The 16,004-nt window shown below is 44.3% G+C and overlaps 1 protein-coding gene across 1 annotated transcript in view; it reads left to right on the top strand.

Moving 5' to 3' along the window:
* The window catches only part of mettl24 (methyltransferase like 24), a 111,012-nt gene that overhangs the window by 52,064 nt on the left and 42,944 nt on the right, over positions 1-16,004 (top strand). Inside the window, exons 3-4 of the mRNA XM_080193383.1 lie at positions 6,789-6,928; positions 9,936-10,164. Coding sequence (XP_080049509.1) covers positions 6,789-6,928; positions 9,936-10,164 — 369 coding nt within the window. The remainder of the gene's footprint in view (positions 1-6,788; positions 6,929-9,935; positions 10,165-16,004) is intronic.

Here is a 16,004-nt window from a genome sequence, read left to right as displayed (position 1 = left end):
GACATATAAGATGATGAATGGGATGGATAGAATAGAGGTGGAGAGACTCTTCCCGCTCAGAAAGGACAGTAGGACTAGGGGGCACAGCCTCAAGATAAAGGGGGGGCAGTTTAGAATGGAGTTGAGGAGGAACTTCTTCACTCAAAGGGTGGTGAATCACTGGAATTCTCTGCCCGTTGAAGTGGTGGAGGCTACCTCGCTAAATATTTTTACGACGCGGGTTGATGGGTTTTTGATAAGCGAGGGGATTAAGGGTTATGGGGAGAGGGCGGGAATGTGGAACTGAGCCACGACAGATCAGCCATGATCTTATTGAATGGCGGGGCAGGCTCGAAGGGCTAGATGGCCTACTCCTGTTCCTATTTCTTATGTTCTTATGTTCTTATATTATGTTGCCTGGATTGGGTGGCATGCTTTATGAGGATAGGTTGAGGGAGCTCGGTCTTTTCTCCTTGGAGAGACGGAGGATGAGAGGTGACATGATAGAAATGTATAAGATGTTGAGAGGTATTGATTGGGTGGATTCTCAGTGGCTTTTTCCCAGGTTGCTACGAGACGACACAGGTTTAAGGCGCTAGGGAGTAGGTATAGAGGAGATGTTAGGGGTATGTTTTTCACTCAGAGGGTGGTGGGTGAGTGGAATCGGCTGCTGTCAGCGGTGGTGGAGGCAAAGTCGTTAGGGCCTTTCAAGAGACTTCTAGATGAGTACATGGAACTTAATAGAATTGAGGGTTATAGGTAAGCCTAGTATGGATATCATCGGTGCAACTTGTGGGCCGAAGGGCCTGTTTGTGCTGTAGTGTTCTATGTTCTATGTTCACTGTTAGGTTCCAGGCAGCTATTCCTGTAGAATCCTTTATTTAAGTTCTGTCACCTTGGCAGTCCCCAGTGTGCCTCCTAAAACTAAAACTAAAATCTTATTACTCCCAGATAAGCCTAATAAAAACCACCTGGAGTATGAAAAGAAATCTTTCAGTCCCAGTGACCTTCATACATTGTTCAAGCTTCCCTTTGATGGTTGGCAGTGTCATGGGGAGTTGTCTGATTGAATTACTCCTTTGTAACTTGCTTGGAGCTATATATTGTATTTGGCATCGCAATACTGCAACCTTACAGTGAATGTTATTCAATTAAAAGTGACTGACCCTTTTAGTTGTGTTTGATTTTTGCTAGCAGATAAAGTCTCACTGGAACTCGCACGGTTAACTTCCGTGTGATCTCTTTAATTGTTGTAGTAATTTCATCCAGCATCAATAACAATGTTGTGACTGCCCACATGCGTGCAGAAAGAAAATAAGGGTTGTGTTTGTTGTTCCACTCAGTCCCCCATTGCAGTGAAGGAGCAGCTGGCTCCTAACTCACAGAATCATAAAATCCCTACAGAAAGAGGCCATTGAGCCCATCAAGTCTGCACCAACAACAATCCCAACCAGATCCTATTCCCATCACCCCAGATATTTATCCTGCTAATCTCCCTGACATTAAAGGACAATTTAGCATGGCCAATCAACCTAACCCACACATCTTTGGACTGTGGAAGGAAACTGGAGGACCCGGAGGAAACCCATGCTGACATGGGGAAAATGTGCAGACTCCACACAGACAGTGACCCAAGGCTGGACTTGAACCCAAGTCTCTGGCGCTGTGATGCAGCAGTGCTAACTACTGTGCCACCCTAACTTGCAACACAGTGATCCCAAGAACCATTATTTTGGGCCCTGTGATCTACTAGACTTCCCTGGGTGGATTCTGATGGTCCCAAGAACTGTTGTCCATTGTGCAATGAAAGGACACACATTCCAACTGCGGTTCCTTTCCTAAGCCCTTCCATTTCTCCGTTGAAAGACACCTCTCACCAGCCTTTTGGAATCTTCTCTAATACCTCTCTGTAGCTTATTTTCTTACACCTCAACGATGCACGCTGGGACATTTTTTTAAAATGCTACAAGTGCTATATAAATACAAGTCCTTAAAAAAATTCTTTACTCCATTATCCACAATCATCCTCAACACTGGTGCCCCACAAGGCTGTACCCTCAGCCTCTTACTGTACTCCTTATACACCTATGACTGTGCGGCCAAATTCCCCTGCAATTCAATTTTCAAGTTTGCTAATGACTCCACCGTAGTGGGTCGGATCTCAAATAATGACGAGACGGAGTACAGAAAAGAGGTAGAGAATCTGGTGAACTGGTGTGATGACAATAATCTCTCCTTCAATGTCAACAAAACGAATGTCAATGTCAACAAAATGAAGGAGATTGTCATCGACTTCAGGAAGTACAGTGGGGGACATGCCTCTGTCTGCATCAATGGGATGATGGGATGAATTAGAAATTGTCAAGAACTTCAAGTTTTTAGGTGTCCAAATCACCAACAACCTGTCCCTCTAAGCTGATACTATAGTTAAGAAAGTCCACGAATGCCTCTACTTTCTCAGAAGACAAAGGAAATTTGGCATGTTCGCTATGACTCTCAGCAACTTTTACAGATGCACCATAGAAAGCATTCTTTCTGGTTGTATCACAGCTTGGTATGGCTCCTGCTCTGTCCAAAACCACAATAAATTACAAAGGCGTGAACAAAGCCCAGTCTATCATTCAAACCAGCCTCCCATCCAATGACACTGTTTACACTTCCAGCTGCCTTGGAAAAGCAGCCAGCATAATTAAGGATCCCACACACCACCCCGGACATTCTCTCTTCTTCCTACTTCTGTTGGGAAAAAGATACAAAAGTCTGAGGTCACATACCAACTGACTCAAAAACAGCCTCTTCACTGCTGCTATCAGGCTTTTGAATGAACCTAATTGCATTAAGTTGATCTTTATCTACACCCTTGCTTTGACTGTAACACCACATTCTGCATTCTCTTGTTTCCTTCTCTATGAACAGTATACTCTGTCTGTATAGCGTGAAAGAAACAATATTTTTCACTGTACGTTAATACATGTGACAATAATAAATCATAGAGTCATAGAGGTTCACAGCATGGAAACAGGCCCTTCGGCCCAACTTGTCCATGCCAGCCCCTTTTTTTAAAGCCCTAAGCTAGTCCTAATTGCTCGCGTTTGGCCCATATCCCTCTATATTTATCTTAGCCATGTAGTTGTCTAAACGCTTCTCAAAAGACAAAATTGTACCCGCCTCTAATACTACATCTGGCAGCTTGTTCCAGACACTCACCACCCTCTGTGGAAAAATTGCCCCTCTGAACCCATTTGTATCTCTCCCCTCTCACCTTAAATCTATGCCCTCTAGTTTTAGACTCCCCTACCTTTGGGAAAATATATTGACTATCTAGCTGAGCTATGCCCCTCATTATTTTATAGACTTCTTTAAGATCACCTCTCAGCCTTCTATGCTCCACAGAAAAAAGTCCCAGTCTATCCAGCCTCTCCTTATAATCAAACAATCAAGTCCCAGTAGCATCCTAGTAAATCTTTTCTGCACTCTTTCTAGTTTAATAATATCTTTTCTATAATAGGGTGACCAGAACTGTACAGAGTCTTCCAAGTGTGGCCTTACCAGTGCCTTGTACAACTTCAACAAGACGTCCCGACTCCTGTATTCAATGTTCTAACCAATGAAATCCAGCATGCCGAATGCCTTCTTCACCACTCTGTCTACCTGTGACTCCAGTTTCAAGGAGCTATGCACCTGTACTCCTAGATCTCTTTGTTCTGTAACTTTCCCCAACGCCCTACCATTAATTAAGTGCTGCCCTCGTTCAATCTATCAAAATGCATCACCTCTCATTTATCTAAATAAAATTCTATCTGCTATTCATCAGCCCACTGGCCCAATTTGACTAAGATCCCGTTGCAATCAGAGATAACTTTCTTCACTGTCCACTATGGACCAATCTTGGTGTCATCTACAAACTTACTAATTATGACTCCTATAATCTCATCCAAATCATTAATATAAATGACAAATTATAGTGGACCCAGTACTAATCCCTGAGGCACATTGCTAGTCACAGGCCTCCAGTTTGAAAAAGAACCCTCTACAACTGTCCTCCGGCTACTGTCATCAAGGCCAGTTTTGTATTTATTTAGCTACCTCACCCTGGATCCTATGAGATTTAACCTTATGCAACAATCTACCATGTGATACCTTGTCAAAAGCCTTGCTAAAGTCCATGTAGACAACATCAATTGCACTGCCCTCATCTACCTTCTTGGTTACCCCTTCAAAAGACTCAATTGAATTTGTGAGACATGATTTTCCTCTCACAAAGCCACACTGACTATCCCTAATCAGTCCTTATGTCTCTAAAAGCCTGTAGATCCTGTCTTTCAAAATACCTTCCAACAACTTGCCCACTACAGATGTGAGGTTCACTGGCCTGTAGTTCCTAGGCTTTTCCCTGCGGCCCTTTTTAAACAAAAGTCACAATATTTGCCACCTTCCAATCTTCAGGCACCTCACTGTGGCTATCAATGATTCAAATATCTCTGCTAGGGGACCTGCAATTTCCTCCCTATCCTCCCACAATGTCCTGGGATACACTTCTTCAGGTCCTGGAGATTTTCTATCTTGATGTGCTTTAAGACTTCCAGCACCTCCTTCTCTGTAATATGTACACTCCTCAAGACATCACTAGTTATTTCCGTAAGTTCCCTAATATCTATGTTTTTCGCAACAGTAAATACTGATGAGAAATATTCACTTAGGATCCTGTGGATCTGCACATAGATGATATTGTTGATCCTTAAGAGGCCCTACTCCCTCTCTCGTTACTCTTTCACCCATTATGTATTTGTAGAAGCTCTTTGGATTCTCCTTTGCCTTATCTGCCAAAACAATCTCATGTCCCTTTTTTGCACTCCTGATTTCTCTCTTAATTCTACTCCTACACCCCTTATACTCTTCAAGGGATTCATTTGATCCTAGCTGCCTATGTATGTTGTGTGTCTCCTTATTCTTCTTGACTAGGGCCTCAATATCTCATCCAGGGTTTCCTACTTCTGCCAGCCTTGCCCTTCACTCTAAGAGGAATGTGTTTATTACCCTGAACCCTGGTTAACACACTTTTGAAAGCTTCCCTTTGCCTTCCCACGGACTCCCCCAATTAACTTTTGAAAGTTCTTGCCTGATACCATCAAAATCAAATCAAATCAAAATCAAATCTTTAAGTTCAAGGCCAATGCTCAGAGTGGACCCGGCAAACTCAAATCCATTCCTTGCTTGCTCCAAAAACCAAATTCAAAATCCAACTGAATCCAATTCAAGGTCCCCACAAGAGAGACAAACAAGATCATTGATTAGGCATTGCACCAAACCTGGGCTTGATCTGACATTTGATTTGAAACAAGTTGTTTTTGGTTCGTACAATACCTTTATTAGGACCAGTTTATTGCAGCCAACATTCTTCCTCTTTGCCCTTCACTGGATGCTCTTGTCAGGTGCAGGGCAGTCAAAGTTCATCTTGTTTAACCTGACCTGAAATCCCCCTGTATTCTTTCATTGATTTGATTGGAGCTCAGCCCAGGCCTGCCTCCCAGTGAGACCACACGCAGATTGGGAGGAAGAACTCCCATCCCCATTACAGGCACTTAGAGATCTCCCGCCAGTCATCCAGAAAGCCTTCAGCCCTGACTGAATCTAATGAGTAGCACGTAGAGCATTTAGCATGTTTTATGTAGTAAAAAATATAAGATAATAAATCAAGCAATGTTTTATTAATTCTTCTAATGATTTCTTGGTGGCTGGGCTGGGATTTATTGCCCATTTCTAGCTGCCCTTGAGAAACTAATGATGCTTTGTGTTGGTTTGCTGAGTCACTTCAGAGTTAACCACCTTGCTGTGGGACTGGAGTCAGATATAGGTCAAAGCAGTTAACTTTTCTTCCCTGAGGAACAGTAGCAATCGAGTCAGGTTTTGATGACAGTTCAATATATTAATGGGCCCTTTTTTATTTACTGATATCGATAGATCCCATTAACTGAATTCAAACAGTAGTGCTGGGGCCTGAGCTCACGTTGTCTGGATTATTATTCCAGGCCTCGGAGATACTGGTCCAGCAGCACACATTCGCTATACTGCTGTAATTTTTTAACATTCATTCGTGGGACATGGGCATTGCTGGCTGGCCAGCATTTATTGCCCATCCCTTGTTGCTTTTGTTCAATAGGCTGTTGAGAGTTAACCGTATTTCTGTAGGTCTGGAGTCAAATGTAAGCCAGACCAGGTAAGGACATTATTGGTCAGCACCAATAATGCCTCAGTGACCTGGGTTCAATTCTGGCCTTGGGTGACTGCCTGTGTGGAGTTTGCACATTCGCCCCGTGTCTGCGTGGGTTTTCTCCAGCTGCCTCCCACAATCCAAAAGAATTTCTCCCTCAGTGTATCCGAACAGGCGCCAGAGTGTGGTGACAAGGGGATTTTCACAGTAACTTCATTGCAGTGTTAATGTAAGCCTACTTGTGACACTAACAAATAAATCTTAGTGAACCAGATGGGTTTTATGGTCATCAGTAGACTCTTAAATCCAGATTTTTTAAAAATTGAATTCAAACTGTTGGTGGGATTCGAACCTGTGTCCCTAGAACATTAGCTGACTTGCTGGGTGAATAGTCAAGTGATAATACCATTAGCCAATTGTCTATCCTTATCTTTGTGCCCTGTCTGAGTTAGCTGCTCGGTCCCTGGTGGGGTTGATATGCTAGTTGTCTCTCAGATACAGATCCTCAGTTTGTTCAAGCTCTCGAGATTGTAACGGTTTATTTTCAATGGCCATATTTAAAACACATGGGCACCGATATTTGTTTGTCACTGTACAGATCTCCTGTAACAATGCGGATGGAAAGGGTTGGATTGGCAGTCTGGAACCCACCCAGGAACCCTGGCCCGTTTGTCTGGACAGTACCTTCCACCTTGCTCAGCAGATGCACAGAAAGCAGTGCCGGGTTTATTCAGTGGGGTGAGTGTGGTTTTGAACAGTTCAGAGTTATGATTTCAGAGTTATTATTCAGCCAGTAAGAGCCCTGCAGGCAGTCTTCATCTTAGACCTGCCCAACATTGTTATTGAAAATGACATGCCTCAAAAAATTAGACCCTTGAGAAAGGGACCGAAATTTTGTAACTGCAAGAAATGGTTTAAGTGTTTGGCTTTTCCTGGGAGTACATCTCAACTTTGGAGACAGAAAGCCACACACTCTACTCCAAAGACTTGAGCACATAATCCAATACAGTGCTGATCGAGTGTTACACTGTCATAGTCAGAAAGCCATTGAGTTATACAGCACAGAAACAGGCCCTTCGACCCATCATGTCTGCACTGGCCATCAAGCACCCATCTATTCTAATCCCATTTTCCAGCACTTGGTCCATATCCTTTTTTGCTATGGCATTACATGTGCTCTACTAAATATTTCATAAATGTTGTGAGGGTTCCCGCCTCTACCACCCTTTCAGACAGAGTTCCAAATTCCCACCACCCTCTGAGTGAAAATTGCTTCTCAAATTCCCTCTAAATCTCCTGTCTTTCCCTTAAATCTGTGATCCCCGGATTATTGACCCCTCCACTAAGGGGAAAAGTTTCTTCCTATCCACCCTATCGATGTCCCTTAGAATTTTGCACACCTCGATGAATCCGCCCTCAGCCTTCTCTGCTCTAAGGAAAAGAATCCCAGCCTAACCAACCTATCTTCACAGCTGAAACACTCCAGCCTTGGTGAAATCTGGGTATATCTTCTCTGCACTTTTCCCAATGCAATCACATCCTTCCTATAGTGTGGCGACCAGAACTACACTCAGTACTCTGGCTGTGGCCCAATCAGTGTTTTATACGACTTCATCACAAACTCCCTGTTCTTATGCTCTGTGCCCTGGCTAATTGAGGCAAATATCCCAAATGCCTTCCGAACCACCTTACATACCTGTCCTAGGCCTACAAGGATGTTTGGACATGCACCCCAATATATCTCTGGTCCTTTGTACTTCCTAGTGCCTGACCATTCATTGTGTCTCCCCATGCCCTGTTAGATACAGAGATGCCATCTTTTTGACTGTGGCATCAAACTGTGGTCCCTTAACATGTCACCTCAGGTAGATATAAAGGGCACTGTTCTGGAGAAGAGAGGATGTCCTGATAATTATTTATCTGAACAAATATCAGATTAAAAATGAGCAGTTTATCTGTTCGCAAGGTAATTTCTGTTGGTGGGATCTGCCTTGTGCTGACTGGCCACTGTGTTTCCCACATTACAACAGTGACTTCACTACTTCACTTGCAGTGAAGCATCCCACGTGATCTAAGATTGTGAAAGGTGCTACATAAATGAAAATGAATTGTTTCTTTCGCTTGGAACTGATTTCAAGTTATCAACATAGTGATATACCTGAGCAACGAGGGAAACGGGTTCCCTTTAAGATTAGTGCGGCCAGAAGAGCGGACGCTGATAATGTCTGAATTGGATCTCTCGGTTGTTGTATTTGCGGATATTCTGGGGCTGCAGTTCTGCTCCTGGTCCACCATCAGTCACACTGGTGCGTCTTTTTGCCCTGGAGGCTCTATGCTCCTGCTGCACAGATGAGGTCTCTGCATTTCTGACAGTCTGAGATGAAGCATGTTCTGCAGGGTTTTTGTGCACCAGTGAGGCAGGCAAGGGGAAAAGCTGGATCACCCCCTTACTTGGCAATTAGCAGTTGATATGGTAGCATCAGCAGCAGCATTGAAATTCAGCAGAACATTGGGAAAAATCCCTAAGATTAAAGCAAGATACTGAGAACACTGGAATCTGAAACCAAAAAAAACAGAAAATGCTGGGCAATCTCAGCAGGTCTGCCAGCATGTGTGGAGAGAGAATAGAGCCAACGTTTCGAGTCTGGATGACTCTTTGTCAGAGCTTCATCCAGTGGCCGAGACAGAAGAAGAACATTTACTCTTTTCCAAATCATGTGGTGGGACCTTTCACATCTACCAGAACATTCTGATGAGAGTGTGGTTTACCTGCCGAGGGTAAAAGAAGGCAGACTCTGCAAAGCAGCACTTCCACAGCAATCATTCATCTCATGAATCTCAGGGGCCTCCAGCAATCGTGCTAAATTTTTGAAGGAAGAGTGTAAGAACTTCAGGAAATAGGATTTAGCACGAAAAGTAACTTTGAATTATTAGGAGTAGAATGTGTCTATGTTTTGTACAAGTGAGCAAGAAAACCAACAGTCGGTCTTGAACAGTGTCACTTGTAGATAGTTTCTGAGAATCCTGCAGGAAGCTGGTCCTGAGGAGATTTCCTAATCTCATGTTGAGAGGGTGAGGAGCAGCCCAGCACTATGTGGAAGGCAGGAGAATCATTGAATCATAGAATCCCTACAGTGCAGGAAGAAGCCATTCAGCCCATCGAGTCTGTACCGACCACAATCCCACCCAGGCCCTACCCCCACAACCCCACATAATTATCCTGCTAATCCCCTGACAGTAAGGGGCAATTTAGCTTGGCCAATTGAGGGATAGGAATCAATTGGGACATTGGGAGAGCCACCCTTCTTTTCTTCAAACAGCGTCATGGCATCTCTCACATCCACCTGAGAGGGCCAATGGGGTCGAAGTTTAAATTTCCACCTGGAAGATAGCACCTCTGACCATGCAGTACTCCCTCAGTGCTGAACTGCAGTGCCGGCCTAGATGTTGTGCTCACAACCTCTTGAGTGGGAGGGGAAAGTATTTACTGAAGATTGGGAATCATTTCCTTGATAAAACAATTAAGTTATTTGTTAGTGTTCAGCAAAACCATTGAAGGATCTAATTCTGCCAATTGTGTGTCTGCCGCTAATGGTGTTTCACAACAGCTGGAATGTTTTATCTGTGGGGAGGAGATTCCACCAACTGCTGGAGTTAAATGTTTGTACAGTGTTTGGATTTGTGGTCATTCTTACTGATTCATCCCAGCCTCGTGACTTCTTCAACTTTTCACCTTTCACCACAGGCTGGGGAGTGAAGACAAACAGTTCGAAGAAGGAATGGCCAAATCCGGATGTGAGGTTCACTATTTTGACCCAAGCCTCAAGGAGGCCCATGTCCAGAAGCGTCAAGGTTACTGGCACCACCGCATGGCAATCGATTGGAGAGACCCCAACCCAGCCGCCCTCGCCCAGAAACTACGCAGAACTACCAAAAAACTGGGCACAATAATGAATGAATTTGGACACAGGAAGGTGAGTCGTGCTTCTAGTTCCCTTTCTAAGAACTTTTGTCTTTTTATCATTGGTATCCTTTTCTTTTCATTTGCCAAATTTGATTTGATTTATTATTGTCACATGTATTGGGATACAGTGAAAAGTCTTATTTCTTGCATGCTATACAAAGCATACCATTCATAGAGTATATAGAGGAGAAGGAAAAGAGCGAGGGCAGAATGTAGTGTTCCAGTCATAGCTAGGGTGTAGAGAAAGATCAACTTAGTATATAGTAGGTCCATTAAAAAGTCTGATGGCAGCAGAGAAGAAGCTGTTCTTGAGTCGGTTGGTATGTGATGTCAAACTTTCTTTCAACGAAGGAAGTGAAGGGAGTATGTCTGGGTTACGTGGGGTCCTTGATGACGCCAGCTGCTTTTCTGAGGCAGCAGGAAGTGAGATGGAGTCAATAAATGGGAATCTGGTTTGCGTGATAGACTGGTCTACGTTCATGTGTAGTTTCTTGCAGTCTTGGTCAGAGCAGGAGCCATACCAAGCCGTGATACATCTGGAAAGGATGCTTTCTGTGATACAGCTGTAAAGATTGGTAAAAGTTGTAGTGGACATGCTGAATTTCCTTAGCCTCCTGAGAAAGTAGAGGCGTTGGTGGGCTTTCTTAACTATAGTGTCGGCATGGAGAGAGCAGGACAGGTTGTTGGTGATCTGGCCACCTAGAAACAGGGCAAGACTTCCTCAGTTAATGGTAGGACATTGGAGAGAGTACTGTGTGCAGTTTTGGGCGCCGCACCTGCGCAAGGATATTTTGGCCTTGGAGGGAGTGCAGAGGAGGTTTACTAGGCTGATACCGGAGTTGAGGGGGTTGAGCTATGAGGAGAGGCTGAATAAACTAGGCTTGTACTCGTTAGAGTTTAGAAGAATGAGGGGAGATCTCATTGAGACGTATAAGATGATGAATGGGATGGATAGGATAGAGGTGGAGAGACTCTTCCCGCTCAAAAAAGACAGTAGGACTAGGGGGCACAGCCTCAAGATAAAGGGGGGGCGGTTTAGAACGGAGTTGAGGAGGAACTTCTTCACTCAAAGGGTGGTGAATATCTGGAATTCTCTGCCCGTTGAAGTGGTGGAGGCTGCCTCGCTAAATATTTTTAAGAAGCGGGTTGATGGGTTTTTGATAAGAGAGGGGATTAAGGGTTATGGGGAGAGGGCGGGAAAGTGGAACTGAGCCACGACAGATCAGCCATGATCTTATTGAATGGCGGGGCAGGCTCGAAGGGCCAGATGGCCTACTCCTGCTCCTATTTCTTATGTTTCTTATGTTCTTTATAGAACAAAGAGATCTAGGGGTGCAGGTTCATAACTCCTTGAAAATGGAGTCACAAGTGGACAGCATGATGAAGAAGGCATTCAACAAGCTTAGTTTCACTGGTCAGAACATTGAATACAGGAGTTGGAATGTTTTGTCGAAGTTGTACAAGACATTGGTAAGGCCGCACTTGGCGTACTATGTGCAGTTTTGCTCAGCCTATTATAGAAAGCCTACATGTATAGAAAGAATGCAGAAAAGATTTTAGGATGCCAATGGGACTTGATGGTTTGACTTATAAGGAGAGGCTGGATAGACTGGGACATTTTTCTCTGGAGCATAAGAAGCTTGGGGGTGATCTTATAGAGGTGTAGAAAATAATGAGGGGCATAGATCAGCTAGATAGTCAATATAGTTTCCCAAAGGTGGGGGAGTCTAAAACTAAAGGGCATAGGATTAAGATGAGAGGGGAGAGATTCAAAAGGGTCCAGAGGGGCAACTGTCTCATGCAGAGGGTGATGAGTGCCTGGAACAAGTTGCCAGTAGTAGAGGCAGGTGCAATTTTGTTTCTTAAAAAACATTTAGACAGTTACATGGGTAAGATGGGTATAGAGGGATATGGGCCAAATGCAGGTAATTGGTACTAGCTAAGCCTGTTTCCATGCTGTAAACCTCTATGACTCTAAACCTGAAGCTTGCAACCATTTCCACTTCATCCCCATTGATGTAGACAGGGGCGTGTTCTCCACTACGCTTCCTGAAGTCTATGACTATCTCCTTTGTTTTACTGACATTGAGGGATTGTAATTAAGATTTGGAGAATTTTTCCTACATTCCTGATGCCTGGGTGCAGGTAATGTCCTTTGCTCTACCTTTAGCTGGAAATGCTACTTGGAATATAATGAAAGATAATAAGAGAAAGGGGGAAAATACTAGGAGCGTTCCCGTCAGCCGGAATAGGGAATAATAGTCTTGCTAGAAATAGACACCAGGGACAGAGGTATTATAACATGGAGCCAATTTGGACCAAGTGCTGAATGTTTTCACTGGCCTAGTTTACAGGCCTGGGCTACTTTAACTGCCAGGCCTTCTTTATATTTTGCTGGTGGTTTCCCATCTGATTGTGCTGGGAATGAGAAGCCCACATGTTTTCCTGGAGAAGAGTAGACAAGGTAGATAGTCAATATCTTTTCCCAAAGGTAGGGAAGTCTAAAACTAGAGGCATAAGTTTAAGGTGAGAGGGGAGAGATACAGAAGTGTCCAGAGGGGAAATCTTTTCACACAGAGGGTGGTGAGTGTCTGGAACAAGCTGCAAGCGATAGTAGTAGAGGTAGATACAATTTTATCTTTTCAAAAGCATTTAGATAGTTACATGGCTATGATGAGTATAGAGGGATATGGGCCAAATGCAGGCAATTGGGATTACCTTAGTGGTTTTAAAAAAGGGGTGGCAAGGACAAGTTGGGCTGAAGGGCCTGTTTCCATGCTGTAAACCTCTATAACTCCATGGCTGTATAAGAGTAAGGCTTGGGATTGAATATCGGCATCCTGGTCTTCCCTGAGTTGGAGGAGTCAACCCTCAGGCTCAGTGACCACTTGGGAGCTGTCCTGACTAGAGACCTTGAACATACAGGGGTCTTCCCACACCTCCTACAGCCTGCTCTCAGGCAATCAGTGAGACAGCTAAAACTCAGCCGCACAGCACTGCTGCACTCGGGGCACACCAAGTGTTGTCCTCTGTCTAGATGTTGGCTGTCCTGCTCTCTCACTGCACCAACTGCTGGCCTGTCATTGTGTCAGAAAGCCAGCCAGACAGGAAGGGTTTAACTTGGTAGATTTGTTGTCAGATGGGATTTCCAATCTGTCCCAGGCTGAATCTCTGGATGGTGGGATCAATATATGAGGAGAGATTGACTAAGTTAGAATTGTTTTTGCTGGAGTTCAGATGAATGAGGGGAGGTCTCATAAGGACTTATAAAATTCTCACAGGACTAGACAGGGTGGATGCAGGGAGGATATTCCCAATGGTGGAGGTGTCTGGAACCAGTGATCACAGTCTGAGGATACAGGGTAGACCATTTAGGGCGGAGATGAGGAGACATTTCTTCACCCAAAGAGTGGTGAGCCTGTGGAATTTATTACCACAGGAAGCAATTGATGCCAAAACATTGAATATACTCAAGAGGTGGCTGGATATAGCACTAGGGACGAATAGGATCAAAGGTTATGGGCAGAAAGCAGGATTAGGCTATTGAGTTGGATGATTGTTTGTAATAAATGGCGGAGCAGGCTCGAAGGGCCGAATGGCCTCCTCCCACTCCCACTCCCAGTTAAAATTTTACTGGTGTCTCAGAATCTTAGAGCACAGTAGGAGGAGGTGGCCATTTGGCCCACTGAGTCTTTGACAGTGCTATCTGCAAACCGTAACAATTATCCTTTTTAAGCATTTGCCTGATTTCCTTTTGAAAGTTATTACTGAATATGTTTACACCTTCTCCTCAACCAGTGAGTTCCAGATCATAACAGTTTGTGGCATAAGACAAGAACTCTCCTCATTTCCTACCTTCATTCTCTGATATCCTCACTCTGTCCAGAGACATCATATCATTTGAATTTGCTTGTATTCACAAGGTAGCTGGAGGCAACTCAGCCACTTCAATGGGAGCAGTTAGACACTGGATAGGACAGTAAGTCACATCGCTGGATTTTAACAGTCTCCCTCTGCCACATTCCCACTGTGGCTCTCAAACCTGTCCTCCCCTCCCCTCTCCGTACTGCACCCTACATCTGCCCCCCAACAACCCCCACCGCATTTCCCAACCTCCACCCAAACCCTGACCCCTATCCCCTCCCATCCCAGGAAACTGTCCACACACGTTTCTCATTGTATTTATTTCTTCTTCGTAGGAATATTTTGAAAGAGCGGAGTATTTTGAGAGAAAATACTAGTCTTACAAACGTACAAACAAGGAGCAGGAGTAGACCATTTAGCCCATTGAGCAACATCACCATTTAATGAAATCATTGCTGCTCTGATAGTAACCTCAGAGTTGTAACCCATACACCCCTGATAACCTTTCACCCCCATGATTACTCTATCTTAAAAATATTCAAAGACTGGGTGGCTCATTGGCACAGTGGTCAGCACTGCTGCCTTACAGTGCCAGGGACCCAGGTTCGATTCCCAGCTTGGGTCACTGTCTGTGTGGAGTTTGCACATTCTCCCTGTGTCTGCATGGGTTTCCTCTGGGTGCTCTGGTTTCCTTCCACAGGTCAAAGATTTGTTAGGTGGATTGACCATGATAAATTGTCTATTAGTTTCAGGGGGATTAGCAGGGTAAATACATGGAGTTGTAGGGATAGGGCCTGCGTGGGATTGTTGTCAGTGCAGTCTCGATGAGCCGAATGACCTCCTTCTGCACTGCAGGAATTCTATGAAAGTATCCAAAGACTGAAAATATTCCCAGGCTCTGCTTCCACCATCTTTTGAGGAAGAGAGTTCCAAAGACTCCTGACCCTCTTGCGAGAAAAAATTCTCCTCATCTCCATTTTACATGGGCGACCCTTTATTTTTAAACCGTGACCTCTAGTTTCTAGATGCTCCAGCAAAAGGCAAAATCCTTGGGGTAGCGTGGTAACGTAATCCTACTTGTGGCATGAATAAATAAACGTAAAGAACAACGTTTCCATGTTTCGGGGCAGCGTAGAGAGAGTTTTGCTTTGTATCCGACGGTGTGATCTAACCTGACCCTGGATGTTGACATTCTGGAAGAGTGAGAGTTCCATTCCCTCATACGGCTGTTGATTAAATCAGGATGTTTTGTCTGACACTGAGGAGTCGACCTTCTGTACAGCAAAATCTTCTGCCGGGAGCGACACAGGAAGGAAGTAAATGATGTTTTCATCTCTCCTGTCAATCTTTCACCAAAGCTGCAGCATGCAGTCAGGAGAACCCCAGCTCACATCACCGATCTTCACTTCCTCCGATGTCATGCAAATATTTCCCCTGAACCCATACTCATTTCTGTTTTAATAGGCAATTATCCGCTGCCTCAGAACATGCTCCAGCCAAACCACATGTCACGTTCTTCATCAAAGTAATATGGAATTTGAATATTATCAGTGCGGGGCAGCCAGTTTGTGAGAATGGCTGATTTTTCCAGAACAACACTCAGAAGTAGGGAGGCTATATGTCAGTTGTACAGGTCACGAGTGAGACCACGTCTGGAGTGCTGTGTACAGTATTCCTCTCCTTACTTAAGAAAGGGTGTAAATTTGTTGGAAGCAGTTTAGGGAAGGTTTGCCAGACTAATACCAGGAATAGGTGGATTGCTCTATGAGGATAGATTGGTTAGGTTAGGCTTATATCTGCTGGAGATTAGAAGTGTAAGAGGCAATTTGACTGAAATATATAACAGCCTGAGGGACATTGATAGCTTTAAGTTTATTTATTGCTGTCACAAGTAAGCTTACATTAACACCGCAATGAAGTTACTGCGTAAATCCCCTAGTTGCCACATTCCAGCGCCTGTTCGGGTACACTGAGGGAGGGATACTC

The sequence above is a fragment of the Carcharhinus amblyrhynchos genome, chromosome 7 (assembly GCF_965287045.1).
Source record: "Carcharhinus amblyrhynchos chromosome 7, sCarAmb.v2.hapA, whole genome shotgun sequence".
In the NCBI taxonomy this organism is placed as follows: domain Eukaryota; kingdom Metazoa; phylum Chordata; class Chondrichthyes; order Carcharhiniformes; family Carcharhinidae; genus Carcharhinus; species Carcharhinus amblyrhynchos.
Note: the sequence above shows the minus strand (reverse complement) of the source record. Positions and strands in the feature narration are given on the sequence as shown.